The sequence below is a fragment of the Opisthorchis viverrini genome (assembly GCF_000715545.1).
Source record: "Opisthorchis viverrini unplaced genomic scaffold opera_v5_55, whole genome shotgun sequence".
In the NCBI taxonomy this organism is placed as follows: Eukaryota; Metazoa; Platyhelminthes; class Trematoda; order Opisthorchiida; family Opisthorchiidae; genus Opisthorchis; species Opisthorchis viverrini.
The window spans coordinates 591342-606919 of record NW_008751709.1 but is presented as its reverse complement, the minus strand read 5'-3'; the positions used below and the strand labels follow the sequence as shown (position 1 = coordinate 606919).

The following is a 15578-nucleotide window of genomic DNA, read 5'->3' as shown; positions in this document are numbered from 1 at the left end:
ATGGTGAATTTCAACCACGAACCGAACGTGGTCTGCAGAGAGTAGGAGCGGGCGGCCTACTTGTTACATTCATCAGATCAGTTGTAGCGAAGATGAAAAGCGTGCTAATCCATGAACGTGAAAAAACCGGTTATGCCAGACTGATGACCGAACACCGAAGCCACACCTGATCGCCATAATATACTGTACTTTCGAATACGTGTTCTGAACTTCTTCTCACCCTTCAACTTATCCATGAGTACTCTTTCACATGCTATAGCTCAGACAGTTTACCTGTACTAGGGTTATATCCCAACCGATTGAATGGCGTACTTAGATTTTGTGGTTCGCTACTACACTTTTTTAACAGTGGGAGTGGTTCTGAGGTGGAAGCACCTCACTCTTATATGCCGGCTGTTTTAACGGATATCACCAGTACGGGTTGTTGGTCTGTTGGCCGAGCGCACTGACGGTGTCACCTCAGTTGGTGATGAAACGTTCGCAGTTCGACTGCCAAGCTCGGCAAACATACCAACAGCGCACCCGAGCTACTTATATCCAACAACATTGTCAATCCCCAGTACTCAATGATCCCTGAGGCTGGTACGCCTTTATAGGCACTAATGACAAAATTGCAGTTTACCTTTTATTCTCGGGCGGATTTCGCACCCGTGGTCAATTTTGTTAGGATATTCTCTTACGTAATATGAACCACGCAAAATTCCACTGCGAAATATCCAGAATATTTTGTTTTCTTAATATAAGTAATGTACGGTAGTTGCTCGAAATCTGCAGGAACCCACGATCGGAAATATGTCAAAAAGGGACGAGGGACTTCAACGACCTCAGAAACTTCACCATGCACTTGAGCTCAATGGTAAACAATCATTCAAAATACTCTCTAAGTCAAAGATTGATTTTCTCAGATTCAAGCGGACTACGCCTTCCTGAAGAGTCTCAAACAGGGAGGAACGGATCGTCGTTATATGTTGATTTTGAGCAATTGTCCTGTAGTACTAACATCAAACCGTAAAAGCTCATTAGAGGACGATCGACAGTACCCTATTGCTACTGATTTCGGTGTGGTTTTCTATGGTTTCTATGCCAAGCGTGAAATGCAATCCTATTCATTACGCGCAGTCTTCGGGAACGTTTTCGGCACTCACTAACAACTTCAGGGATTGTCGATTCAAGTGGAACTTTCTGGGAAGAAAACTCAGACCCAATGCAACCCCAACCTAGAGTGCTCTCCACCCAAATTTATTCACATAAAAGCATACTAAAAGTGATAAGCAGGTATTGTATTCATCCATAGCGAATGAATTAGCGCCACATGCCCATCATAAGGGGTTGCGATGTGCATTGTTCAAACTCTGGTTGCCGAAGTCTGTTCGCCATACAGCGTTTAAGGTACTGTTGGCACTGGATACAATCTCCGCAAGATGCCAGCGGATCACCCGCATATCCTGAGGAAAGAATCAGAATGAAAGTGTACAAGTCCCACGCGGGATTTTCTGTTAAAATTTCTGTCAGCAGAACCGGAATGGGAAATGTTCTTAACAAGAACAGTTGCTGGCTGTTCAAAGCTGACCAACCAGAGTACTCGAAAGCCAGTCAGTTTAGAGTTATTATGTACTGTTTAGAAACCATACAAGCACAGGTTGAGGAGAAGAACTTAACTACTCAACTCCGCACTGACGATGTCACCTCGATTGGTGCTGAAACCTTTGCAGTCCAAAGGCCAAGCTCGGCTGGGCAAAAAAACAACTACGCTTTCAGTACCTCTGGAATCTGAGTACACGAATTATCCCTAAACTGTTGGTCATGATAGGCGTTTTAGACCTAAAAATTACAGCTGCTAATGTCAGATGAATGTCAGATGACCTCTCAGCATCAGTCTTTAGGTCTATAGAAACTGGATAACCGATTGACGGTTTCGTCTTCCAATTCCACAGACCTAGCCCTACTCAATCAAACTGATTTTTCAATCAGACATGTCGACATATAGTACGCACTTCTGGACATTGGTTTCACCTGCATTTAACCAAGCGTTTTCCATTTCAAACAACAACGTCATTACTGAAACTTTCCAGTTTGCAGAAAGCATCAGCAGCTTATTGTCATACCGTGGATTTTCAACATATGAGAAATGAATGCAAAACTCATTTACAGAGTTCTACCGCATAATGTTTCCTCAAGTTTGGATAGTGGGGCTCACGCACGCACGCACGCACGCATATATATATATATATATATATATATATATATTCACGAGGCATATGAGTTCTTCGAGGTTTATTCAAACTTTATAGAGTCTGAGTACTCAGATAAACAGAAATGAGAAACAACTTTCGGTGGTGTCATTAGAAATACTTTCATTATAAAAACGGATAGGGGCGCCATCCAAATGGAGAAATATGCTTTAGGTGTAACCATTTGCAAGATTTCTGGTTACACATCTAAGTAGATTTACCATAGGTATTGAGGATACATAAAAATGGCAATTACGCAACTTACGACAGCTTGATATTATCAATCCGTTGGAGACGCATTGTGAAGTATGCCTCAGCATGTCTCCAAAACATTGAACTTCTGTATTCCACGCCATTGCTGTCGAGGCCACGAAAGCCAAGGCCAGTGCTCGCAGTCCTGCACTGTTCATTTCGATTGACAGACTTTGTGGCAACCACCGCAGCTACTTTGCCTACCTAACATTTATGAATTTGGCTGCTGTCTCTCATTGGATAAGGCTGAAACAACAAATTTGATTACATCCGGTCCACAGATGAATTTTGGCTTGCTTGCACATCGTCACTAGATTTCATCCACTGTGTATATCGTTAAGTAACGTCCGAACAACCTGTGGTGGTTATGTGGAGCATTTTAAATTGTTTGGTAAGGTGGAGAAACTGGGGAAGACAAACAAAACTCATTCATAAAGGAAACTACTCACAGGGTTGCTGAAAACTCTTCGACAACCCACGACCGGTTTCGCCCTTCTTGGGGCTCATCAGGTAGGCGCATTCGCCGAGTTTCTGTCAACCTTGTGTTCTACTTGAACTCATTCAGTTTTGCAGCTGTCTGTGGGAATGCCGGTTTCTGAAAGTTTGGTAGAAACCTACTTCCTCCCTGTACCTCCCTGTGTACCTGCAAACTTGGCATACCACTCTATGTTGCGCTCTCCAAGGCTTTTTTCAAAAAATCACTGTGACTTTTGCAATTGAGTAATTTAGGAGTAATTTAGGATGACCAATTCTAAAGTTCTTCAGTGGATTGTTCTACTTAGAAGTTGACTGGATGGCATCCTATTATTGCCTAAGTTTACTTCCGAAAAAAGACAAGTGCGAACAGCCCTGGTATCTAAGTCAGGGGTTCGCATCGAGAGAGTTTGACACCTAGAATGTGCAAGATGGAAAGCAGGCTTCAGTGACTACATCGAAACTTGCCCCGACTCGGCACTCATTGGGATGGACATGTGTCTTTAAGTAGAGGGTCATTATTACACTTTACTTTAGAACTAAGTTCGAATTAAGAGTAAAAAGGAGATTTCGGTTCGAAAGAACCTCTTTAGAGAGAGAATTGTTCACGGATGCAAGTTGTTCCTAGCATGGAGGATTTTCCTAATGTTCGATGACCTAAAACCCCCATAACATTGAAAAAAATGGTTTTCAAAGTCTTAAACGATGGAACTGTTGCAGCGAGCTATATGGGATGTCCTATCCTGCCCTTTGGGATAAGATGCGTCAACTTAATCTATTTGGTCACTATCATCAATGTGGACATTGAAGGTCACTCTCAAAACACTTAGATATCCATGACGTAAAGAGTAAAGAGATAAAGGTAAAGTCGTAAAAATAAAAAGGTGGAAAACGTTTTGCCCATTCAAGTTAGCAAAGTCAATGAATGACCGCAAGCAAATTTAGGAGGATTGGCTTCACATCGCTTGTTCTTGCATTTGTGATAGATTCCACACAGGAAGGCCCACGGACGAGAATAAATGGAATGATTCGGCTTCTTGGCAAGCTATATGCCTGAAGGCAATATCAGTAGGATAAGATCGACCAACCATAAAATCGACCAAGGCATAAGCGATCAGTGTGGTGGTTTATAAATTATTCACTTTAGCGAGTTGGCTGATAAAGAAACGATGAAACGAAGTAGTGGACAACAATCGATGTGTCATTGGCTGTTCCAGAGGTGTTCGTGATTAGGACCAATTCTGCGTTACACAGAATTTATCACACAGGAGTTGTGAAATCTAGAGCGGATTCAGTGTTTTAATAAAGGAAACTGTTCAAAGGTCACTGGGACAACAATCGATGTGTCATTGGCTGTTCCAGAGGTGTTCGTGATTAGGACCAATTCTGCGTTACACAGAATTTATCACACAGGAGTTGTGAAATCTAGAGCGGATTCAGTGTTTTAATAAAGGAAACTGTTCACAAGGTCACTGAAAACTCTTCGACAGCCCACGACCGGTTTCGTCCTTCTTGGGGCTCGTCAGGTAGGCTCAATCCCCGGGCTTTCGTCAACCTTATGTTTAGTTGAAGAACATCATAAACGAGAGCTTCACTTAAGTCTCCGTGAAAAACTAATTGATATGCAAATGAGTGTATTTGTCGAAATCGGTCCAATTTGGCTTCAAGCAGAACATGAGGCTGACGGAAACTCGGGGACTGCGCCTACCTGATGAGCCCCAAGAAGGGCGAAAGCGGGCATGGGCTGTCGAAGAGGTTTCAGCAACCTTGTGAGTAGTTCCACTCGTAAAAATATACTGCGATCTCTCGGATATCGTACCAACTAAAACTTGAGGCAGCCTATGTGTAGCCCATTCAGTTGAATAACATCATAAACGAGAGATTAACTTGACTCTCCCGTGAAAACCAAATCGATTTGCAAATGAGTGTATTTGTCAGTTTCAGTGTTATTTAGAACTTGGTTTATCGTTTTGACTCTCCCGAATTCGTTAGTGTAAATATCCACCCAGTCAGGCCAGTTCAAAAATTTGTCAGTTTACTAAGCAAGTCATCATTTTGCCCAATCTGAGTTACGTTTATGCACACTGTCGGGATGTTACGTTGTTTCTTTTTGGAAAATCGTGGCTGCCACTTTTAGGCAGAAGTAGGAGGTCCAAGTTGTAGACCCATTTGACTTGAACCTTTGGCCAATGAGCGGTTTTTAACTAATAATTCTGAATGAAAACTTCGGTTAAAACGGGCTTATTGCCCACGTAATTGGGTAATGACTATGAGATTCTCTCAATGAGTGTGTTCGTGTTCGACTGTAGCGCGTTTGATGTGGTCGCCGGGGATGCAGTTATAGCCAACCACCACAATAGCATGATCAAATATGTATGTCAAAGAAGAAATTTACTTTTGGCCTGCCCTCCCTTGTCACTCACGGAAATGCCCAATCTGGTGTTTTTCGTTTTGTTTCACTCATTGGGGTTCGATTTTTCGTCAAGGCTTAAAGCGTAAGTATCTACGGAGAAGTGTCTGTTTGCTGAGTGCCCTGACTCTCAGATGAGGTTTATACTGGAAACGTTGATAACACGTTCGAAAAAAATTCCCCTAAATATTAATAGGTGAGGGTGGGTCAAATAAATCGGCCGCGCAGTTTCAGCATCCGAGAATTAGAGATAACTTGTTTATGCTTGAATTTATACACATTTTCTGAAGTAAAATGCATGAATTGCCCCCAATAAAATACGTTGCTGTGTGTAACGTGTAGCGATTCAAAGTGCGGAAAAGGCCGAACTCGGTCGCCAGTCTCGCTGGTGAGAAATGCCATCACCACTATTCCTCAAAACAGATATACAACACTCGGGCGCACTCTTGATGGAGTTATCTTCATTTCTAGGCAGGTGGACTGCAAATTTGAAAGTTGGACACCATTTCTCGAAAGCCCGTTATGTCACAAGTTCACGTATTCAGGTTTGTCACTGCATAAACAGACCGATAGGAAGGCGTCGAGCGTGTGAAAACATTGGAAAGCCCTTTGTTTGCCCAACCTGACAGAACTAAGTTTTTGACCTGTATAGTCTAGGGCTCAACACCTTAGAGAATTAGACCACTTTTTCACCTTTGTTGGAATTTCGCCGGTTTCTAGCCGACACAAAATTTTGTCCAATTTTCACCCTTCAACTCCAGCTTACCAATAAACAAGCTGATATGTTGTTTTCTCTTCCGCTGCGTAACCAAAATCGAGATTGCCGTGATAACTACTTCTTGCTAGGCTTCAGTGGCACCACAATTCAGGACTTTTCAATGGCCCGTCAAGCGGTTTTACTTATTCTCCAGACACACGATGTTTTTCCAAAACCTCGGTAACAATCATTGGTTTATTTCAGCCTTGGAGCGATATTTACCCATCTAGTCTTTTTCCTGAATTTATCACTGCGTGTCCTTTCCCATGGATTACTGCGTCATTTTCACCGAATCTAAAAATATTCACAGTATCCTGGCCATATTGCACAAGAATTTTCGTAAGCACAGCTAACAGGTTCAGTTAATTCGTCAGTCTTTGCGTAATCTAATTGGGGGACTTTTCTCAAATGAATAACACTTGCCTCATCCAGTCCACATGTATTTACGAACTTTCAACATCTAGATCTACGTATGGAACGGCTACGTTCCAGTATCCGAATAACTATAGCTCATTATAACCAAGCTGTTTCTGCCCTGATGGAAATCATTTGTTCGTTTTTTAACCCGCTAGAAAGCGGTTCCTTTCTCAGGTAGACAAAACCTCACTTTTGTTCTACACCTCATCCTTTTTTAACTGGTCTGAGAGAAGTTATGCATGTTATCCCAAATTTTCCGGGTTCCGTAAAGATCAGATTTCAAACTGCCTTTCGCTTTCCTTATTGAAAGCAGAATTTTCAAAGCAAAACCTTTAAATCAGTTTAGTGTTTTATTCCTCATGTGTTATACGGGCGTCCTCGAAATTCAACTGCAGGATAGACCGTTTCCATATTGTTTAGCTGAGCTTTAATTTTCCCAAACTTTGTTTTTTCTGGGTGGTTGAAAACGTACCCACTTACAAGCGGTTAAAGTGGCCATCGATCTTTTTATCTAAAGCATTTAAACTGAACGGTTGCAGCGTAATCATTTAAAAAGGGTACAGGCAAGTACATAGTGCTAAAAAGTTGTCAAAATGGAGAAAACACAGTTTGAATTTGACAAAAAGACAAAGATATTGATTGACATGAAATGGTACAACTGTCATGTTGCTGTATGGGCAATCAGTAATCAGAAATCCGTACACTATGGACGTGAAGAAGATGACGGAAAAATACCTCAGGCATAGTGGGTGTAGCTTGATTAACGCCACATGCCCAGCATAATAGGTAGAGATTCACATTTGGCGAACTTCTTTTTTCTGAGTTCCTTTTGGACACAGGGTAGCGCACGCTTTTCACAAGGGGCACATGTGAAACAATCTTCCAGTACGTCGCCTGTACGATTTTCTGGCAAGGGTTGGAAGAAGAGATGTTACTGGTAGATTAGTTTATGAAGAGGCGGAAACCAGAAAATAAAAGATGGAAATACATTTTTACGGAGAAACCTTATTGTACTCATGCTTCTTAGACTGCCTTTTGTTCCACTAAAGTACTGTTCATATTCAGCACCAACACGATGTGCGAATAGCGAATAAACTCAAAGCAAATGTGTGGCTTGTAACCATATGAACTCCATTTTAGAAAAATCCTCTCCTACAAAACATCTATTTGGTTGCATTTTTTCTGCCGCGGAGTGTCATTTCGAAAAATGTGTGAGCCAAAACTAATCTGTGTAACTGATCAATATTGCAGGGCTATTTTGATCGCACATGAAGGGACTTATAATTTTTCGCTGTCTACTCTCGACTCTACTTAATTACGCAGTTTCGATGCTCCTGTTTCCGGTCAAGTACAACACTTTTAGACCACTTGGCCGTGTCATCCATGTGGAATCCAACCACTGGCGAGAACTGCGTCGTCAAACATGCCGGTAAGCTTACCTCGGTTTGAAGCATCAAGTTTCGTCTCAACAGCACTTTACAACGCCCCGATAAATTACTAAAAGTGTAACAGCAATACCATCATCAAACAATATTGTGCCAGCTGCTGAATGATGCTTATGAAACTAAACAGTTGAATCTAAGGAAGATGAGTGCTTTTTCCCACAGGGTTTGCAGCGCTATCGTTGAAAGAGAAGTAGATACAAAAGTCTACTAATGAGAGCTTGGATCAATGTCTTATCCTTCTGTTCAATTATATGTTCTCTAGACGTTCTCCAAAATGCTGTTTCGAACTTTAGCGGTTTGAAACGAAATTTTGAGCATGTGACGTGCTGAACATCACGAGAAGGAAAGTCGGCCTTTCACAGAAATATAAGCACCCTGGTATGTGTCAGCTTAGTAGACAATAGTACAATACTGCTGTTATTGCACAAATAAGGGAAATGTTACTGTAAACATTAAGCTGAAGCTTGCATCTGATTTGGTATGATCTATTCAGACCGACTGAACCCATCAGTTTATATTCAGGATCCAACCGGATAAGCAGTTCAGCTTTCGGAGCATAGATCGGCAGAGAGTTCGCTAGTTTGCGCTTCAAACACAACCTTGACACAAACGGATCAGTTTCCGTTTATTCTAAAACGGTTTCTTATTGGTCAAACTAGATGCAGCTTTTTGGTTTACAGAATAACTCTCAAGCTGCTGTGTTGTCAAAGTGTTTGAAAATTTTTTATGAATCTTTCAGTGGCTTAGACGTGAAACAACCCAACATGTTGTGATAGGCGCATCACTACCAATACTTTCATGGATATACTGCACTGGGGTTAAATGTTCTTCACTTCGGATTGATTTTCACTTTCTCTCAATAAATTATATTCACGCTGCTGTCAACTGAACAGTGCAACTAGTTCATTAACACCACAAATCCGATTTGAATAGATGTAAAGCTGGAACTCCTTGTATGCTTACCTAAGCAAACAAAAGGGCGGATACCTTGGAAGGGACTCAAACCCATCAGATGAATACAATCTCCTAAGCTGATTAAAAACAATGCTATTTGGGTATCTTGATCAACGCCCGACCGACTGCGGAATTCCCACGATGAGCTCACTACAGGCACCAACAGTCATCGACCATTGGTCCGCTGGTCAAAGGTTTGATGGGTCAATTTATGAGGGGAGCCCATCTGGTACGACACCCGCCCAGCACTCATAAAATTGTGGGTTCGAGTCCTCTCCAGGGGCTTTGTACTGAGCTTGAAAAGAACATTTGGTTTGAGTGAGATTAGTTTTTATCGCTTTTTCAGTTTCTGTAATAAAATGCAAACCAACCTGTCTGACTTTGCCCATCGGCGTTTTTCGGCATTTACACACTATTACACTCAGATTTAGACTAGACAAGATAATCCTCACTTCCAAAAATCTCTTACTAAGTTGTTGCGGCCGTGAGTGGTAGCAGGTTTCATTTAAATAATATCCTGTTAGTTAGCATCACATAGGCGGTACGTCCGTGATGAGTTTCGTGTGTCACAGTGTGCGAAAACAATGGGCGAAAACAAAGTGGAAGTTTGATTTTGTATGAGGTGCTTCACGATATGCTGTAGCAGTTGAACCATTAGAATTACTTGAATAAAATCTCAAATGCGGAGTTTCAACATTCAAAAGAAAATTGTGAGCTGTATGGGGAGCGTTTACCGTTAAATTATATAAGTTACCTGAAAGTGCCACTGACGCCCATCATCAATTAAGTATGTGATGCTGAGTTTCAATCATCAAACAGAAGTTTAAATATTAGGTAATACTTTCTGGTGCACTCTGCCGTGTTTCTCATCGGTTTCCTTTAATAATGCGGACGCGATATTTCGATAGCAGTGTTTTACTTATTTCCACACGGATACAAGCGTTCAGAATACAATCACAGCAGTGAGTTTGAAAATCTAAAAGTAACGGTCGAGCAGTATCTTTGATACTGCGGCAGCTGCTGGTGCCATTCAACGTGCTTGCGTATTTGTAGTTCGTGCTTTTTGGCAAAGTGGTCTGTGTAAAATCATTGAAACGAGGTAGGAAAAGTTCAGGAGCAATCAAGTAATGAGCCAAACAACTTAAATGCATCAGTTAGTGTTGTGAACTCATGCATTGTCAAACATACTAGGAGAAATTTTGCTTAACAGGAGTAAGATTTTGGGCAGCTCAGTGGGTGTTATGTCTAAGGTGAAGTCATCGAGCTGTTTTCTTGTCGAGTAAACCGTTGTCTTTTTCACTGTCAGCTGAAGTTACGAGAGACAGGTAAGGGGGTTTGAATCTGTGACCACAACCTTGTATCTTTTCGAAGAGTCCCTGATGACCCTTGTTCCGCAGTTTTTCATCTGTTAGCAGCGCGAATCTATAATGATCGGTAAAGTTGTCTCGTAAACTCGTTTTTTTCTGGGATAGACAGAGAATTCGCGTAACTTATTTCGGGCTGCCTTGGTAAGTAAGGTGGACCTGAGGCCATCATCGCGGGTCAAAGTATAGACCTGAAGATCAAACTGCATTTGAATGTACTTCGGGAAGGTAACGGAGATATGAATTTGGAGAAGACCACCCTTCAAAGGAGAATATTTCTGGAGAGCGATGTATATTTGACGATTTCAATCACAGTCCCTCCGCATCCACTGATGCTCATGAAGCGTCACTTGCCCAGATTGGTGGTAACAAATTGACTGTACGATTTTCACTCATTCTGAAGCCATTCAGACATTTATACAAACATCCTTACTTGTGGAACCAGCTGATAGGTCTGCAGTTCGTCTACTGTGCACCATGTAAGCCGGCATGGTTGTCTGTCAGTCGTAACATCAGTGTAGTCCAACTGTGGTTTGCCCTCTTGAGCATGGTCACAGTTTTTATAACCTGGATATCTCATTCGTGGCCTATTGTACTCGTATGATATACTTCAGCGGATCGGATGCAGAATACAGCCAATTTTATCAAATGGCAAATCAATCGCCTGAAGCTGTGTACACATAGAATAATAGAATGAGCGTAAGTACACCGCTAAATTGCCCTCAGGAACCGAGCACGAAAAAACGTGTGCGTAGCTAATAATTGCTAGTGTTTTAAGGAATGTTCTACTTCAAATCATGATTGAACTGAGAAATCGAATCTGGGCGTTCCGCGTATACAGACTCTTTTGAGTGAGAAGTAATGCTACGCAAAATTCATTAAACAATTAAATGGTTGCAACTCATATTATGATAAAATTCCCTAAATTCTTGTAATTCTCGCCTACTAAACATGAAAAAATATTCACAAATATTCTTTATGCGGTCCTACGTTACAGTTTCACTTGGTTTCAAAGTAATAATTTGGTCCTCCAGGTGAACTGCATTTTCCCCGATACATCTTTCGCGTGGATTTTAAGTCAACCAAATATACTTTCTTCTTTATGCTAAGTCGAAAAATCTCGTTCTTGTTGTTTTCGTAGAAAAAGAAAGCCTAATCTGCTACATTGAAAATAAGTAAAATTGTTGGCGTGTGGCTGTTCCATAGAATGGTTTGCATTAGAGACCTTTCACATCCCGGTAAAAATATGAAGGTAGTTTGCATTCGTAACTAATCCAAAAAAGCGGACAGGACAAAACAATAATCACTTGAAGACCTCTAGAATGTACAGTTGACAAACTAAGAAAACACTGATAACCAAAAAAAACGTGTCCGAAAAGTTTTAAGCGTCTGTGGCGCTACTACTAAATGGGAAGGTCAGACGGGCGGGCCAATCGGGTGACACAACCAAGGAAGGCGTCCTTGCCCCGGCGTCGTGTTTACCAATAGCATCTCTCAAGCGCGAGCACTTTTACCTCTTCAGACGTAAAAATTCAGATGCGTCGAGTATGCGCTAGTAGAGAAGTGATAAAACGGTCGTCTCGTAAATCATATGTGCGGTACGGCCAGAGGTGACCTCGAGTCCACTGCTCACCTTAGGTGCGAACTCGACAGAATGACTGCGCCTGAACAGAAGGACAAGTGTTTGAATGAGAGTGTTGTGAGCATGCATTCTACAGACCCAAGAATGACCCACAACTAAACGGAAAACGTTTCTCATCTGAACTACCTCAAACCTTTGCACACTAGATAAGAAAACTTGGAAAGTACTTACAAAACATGAAAATACTATCATTAACGATGGCTGTCTGTGGTGGTTTGTGTTTTGGGGAAAAATTTTTTACTGGGAGGACTAGTTTCTTACTGGATGTCAGATATATTCCTTTGATGAAAATTTCGGGAAAATGTGCGCTTTTTGGGCTGATTGTTTTGGACTTCCTCTACGTGTCACTACTGTCTTTTCATCCTAAGGGTTTTGGTTTGTTAATATTCTTTAATGGTGTCTTATAGATAACGGCACGGTTCACACACATACCACAGTCTGTATTCAAAAGTCCTTCCACGGCACACTGCGTAACATGCTGAACCATTTTCGTGAAACATTCTACATCCGAATGATCGGCGTTCGCTATACAGGACAGTAATGCCGATACGAATGCGAATGATAGTGGAGGGTTCATCCTTAGAAATCCACCAGAACGACTCGTCAGTAGTCTACGCGTTCAGTATTTAAGCACTCCTTTCAGAATGATGATTAATATGTGATAACTTCGGGTCAGCTCGGATCTTGATAGATTGTTGTACTGGCGAACCAAATCTGTCACAATCACGTGTGAAGCGCCTTTTCTGGGTGCTAAATACACATTTTGATTGGCTGTCAACTAGAACGCCACAGTTCCGAATTACTACCCAGTTATACACAAGTATCTTTGGACGAACCAAAATATTGGAGATATGAGGACAAATTGTGGACACTTACATTCCACACTTACAATAAACATTGGATACCGAAGCACGTGATCGCGAAGAAATAAACGGACGGTGACCTCTGTGCATTTTTCATCTGTTCTTGCGGTCTAGCGGCAGAACCATACCAGTAAACTTGGTCGTTCCTGACACATACAACAAGTTCAAACCCGCAGCTGGCGTGGTGTCCACAGACTGCGACGTCGTCACAACGTATGTTGCTGTAAAGACGCATAAACGGAGATCAACTAATGAAGACGTAAACCAAAATGTCACAGATTACCAAAAGTGTGCGCTAGAGGGGGCAGTGTCCCTGAGGGGCCTAATTCCGGTACCCAGAACGAAAAAGTTCGGCCCACAGACATCCTTTTATGACATCGAATAACAACTGTAGCAGAGTGTCAATTTGTTTTCCGAAGCCGCATCCAAATCAAGTGGATTTTCGTGTTCTCTAATAAGCTGCACGTGTTTAAATGCTTGTAGCTTGTGAATGGAAAGTCATTATTTAGCAATATTAATTGACACACCTGTAGGAATGTGATTCTGTTGCAGATTGTTCCAAGGGGTGAGCAGTCTTCCGTTCAGACTGCATTTTGTCAAAAACTTAATGCTGAAAATTCGCGTATGTTGGTGCAAGTAGGTTATATATTAGGAGTTTAAATCTGGCCAGTTAAGTAATGTTGAAAAGTGATGTTTCCAGGCTGCTGGGATATCATTGGTCCTTCACCACTTGTTTTCCTTCTATCTGTCGAAGGCATTGGACTTTCAGTTTACAGATTTCTTTCCGTCCGGTGAAAGCTATTCACGCAGGATTTAAGCTATTTGCTTCGCCTTGTTCACCGACATCTATCTCTTTTCGCAGGTATTTCAGAAGGTTAGTCCTTTCCCTTCTGTGCCTGAGCCTGCGTTTGTCGGATCATTCTGCTTTGAAAAATGCAGATTATTTTCACTAATCAGGTTGGATATCGGCGAATCGTTCCCATCAAATCAATTTCTTCCCCATTTTTGCTTCAGTTTAGTTGAATTTACAGCAGCTGCTTGATATTGTGTTCGTAATTGGACTTGGTTTTCTGTTAGCCCCTGCTATGTAGCTTCGTAATAATTTGACGCAAAGTCCTGGCCTTTCATCTTTTTACATCCAACTTGAATGAGCTTGACGATGGTGTGAAGAGATTCGTTAATTTTTGGCAGAGCTTTGGTCTAGTCGGTGAATCCAATCAATGATAAAAAAAATCATAAAGCACTGTGCGTATCTCACGGAACTTAGAGATCTTCGAACCTTCAACCCTCCGGTCAGTGGTTTAACACTTGACAGTTGGGCCACGAGCGGCCGACCGTCAGAGTGATTAGCTCTCACGTAGACAAGACATTGGGTTACTCATTCTTCGGTTACGGAAACGGGGTCATGTGGTCACTTCCCGACTAAATCCTCCGGCTTTTTGAATCGATCGGCTTCACTGATATGACGAAGTATCTATTGTGCAAGCTTCTTTCCGGTCCACAACATGACGAGTGCGACGCGTACTTTGGCGTCCACTAAGAAGCGACTCAGGCCTTCAACTGACTTCAACTACAGGCATTTTCCTGCTCAATAAATTAAGTTATGTCACACTACGGCGTAGTCCAGGTGTCCATATTTACTTCTTATTTGCGTTCCTCGGAAGGCGGTGTCTTAGTCCCATACCAAACCAAGTGTTATTCATTGAGAGTTCAAATCCACAATCTTCAGTAATCTGCACTCGGGATTGTTCACTGATCCGACTACTAACGGACCGAATGTCTCCCACGATCTTACCATTCCGAATATTGAAATAGCTCAACAGAACGTGGGGATTACTTGGAGAGGCAGGTCTGACGAGGTAGGGTATTTGACCACAGAACTTATTCATTCTTCCGTCAGACTGTGGTGTTGTGAGGGCAATGGAGCTGAGAAATGTGGCAAACTCTGTCCACGAAAGCCGGATTCAAATGGCCATCACTTTTGAGTTGGTACAGTTCGCTAATTCAAGTGATTTGGGAATGCGATTCCGACACCCTGTACACATCAGTTTCCTTGTGTCGTTGCACTTAAGTAGAAGTCAGAGTCAGCCTTGACCTGACTGTCATTGCTTGCGCAGAGGTCTATCCTGTAGCAGTTGAGCTCTTTTGAAACAACAGCAGTTTGATTTTCAGACCTGTCTTACCCCTCTTTAATCAAGCGAGTCCTCACACTTCACCTTCCAGGGCGTGGCTTCCTTCTCTTCACAATTTGTATCACGTGCGGGTAGATAGAGTTGATTGACTGCTGTCCATGGGGACGGAACCTCATTTTGGGTTACTCATACCGGGTCTTTGACTCGACGCTCTGACCGTAAGAGTCCTGTCCTGTCCCGTCTGACCTCGCCCGAGGATGCAGGGAGTATGGCATAAAAGTCAGACTCCTAACGCCACTGTATGCACAAGGTACCTTTTGAACAACATGGAAATCATGATTTACAGTGACATTTCGCCAACATCGGCTGTCTGTATATGCGTGGTTCAGGATCGAATTTCTTTCACTTGTCTTTGATTGGGAGAAGGTAGCATCGCCTCTTCCACCTAGGCGAAACACGTTACTTTTCTGACATACTTCCCTAACGGAATATTTCGACTTTAACCCCAGACTACCTAATACGAGAATTTATTGCTCTTCCCAGATCGCTTATCACTGGTCACGTTGGAAACAGGATTGTTAACTTTACTCCTGAGCATTCTAGGAAAGCCATGGACGGTTTTCCATTCAAATTCTTG

The 15578-nt window shown here is 42.1% G+C and overlaps 1 protein-coding gene across 1 annotated transcript; it reads right to left on the bottom strand.

The window, feature by feature from the left end:
* Nucleotides 1–4418: 4418 nt before the first annotated feature.
* Nucleotides 4419–12523, bottom strand: T265_13294 (hypothetical protein; the record flags this gene model as incomplete). The annotated part of the gene is given in 6 exon segments (XM_009168182.1): nt 4419–4661; nt 4666–4753; nt 5381–5444; nt 10129–10246; nt 11938–11968; nt 12375–12523. Coding segments are annotated over 6 exon segments (693 nt in total).
* Nucleotides 12524–15578: the final 3055 nt, after the last annotated feature.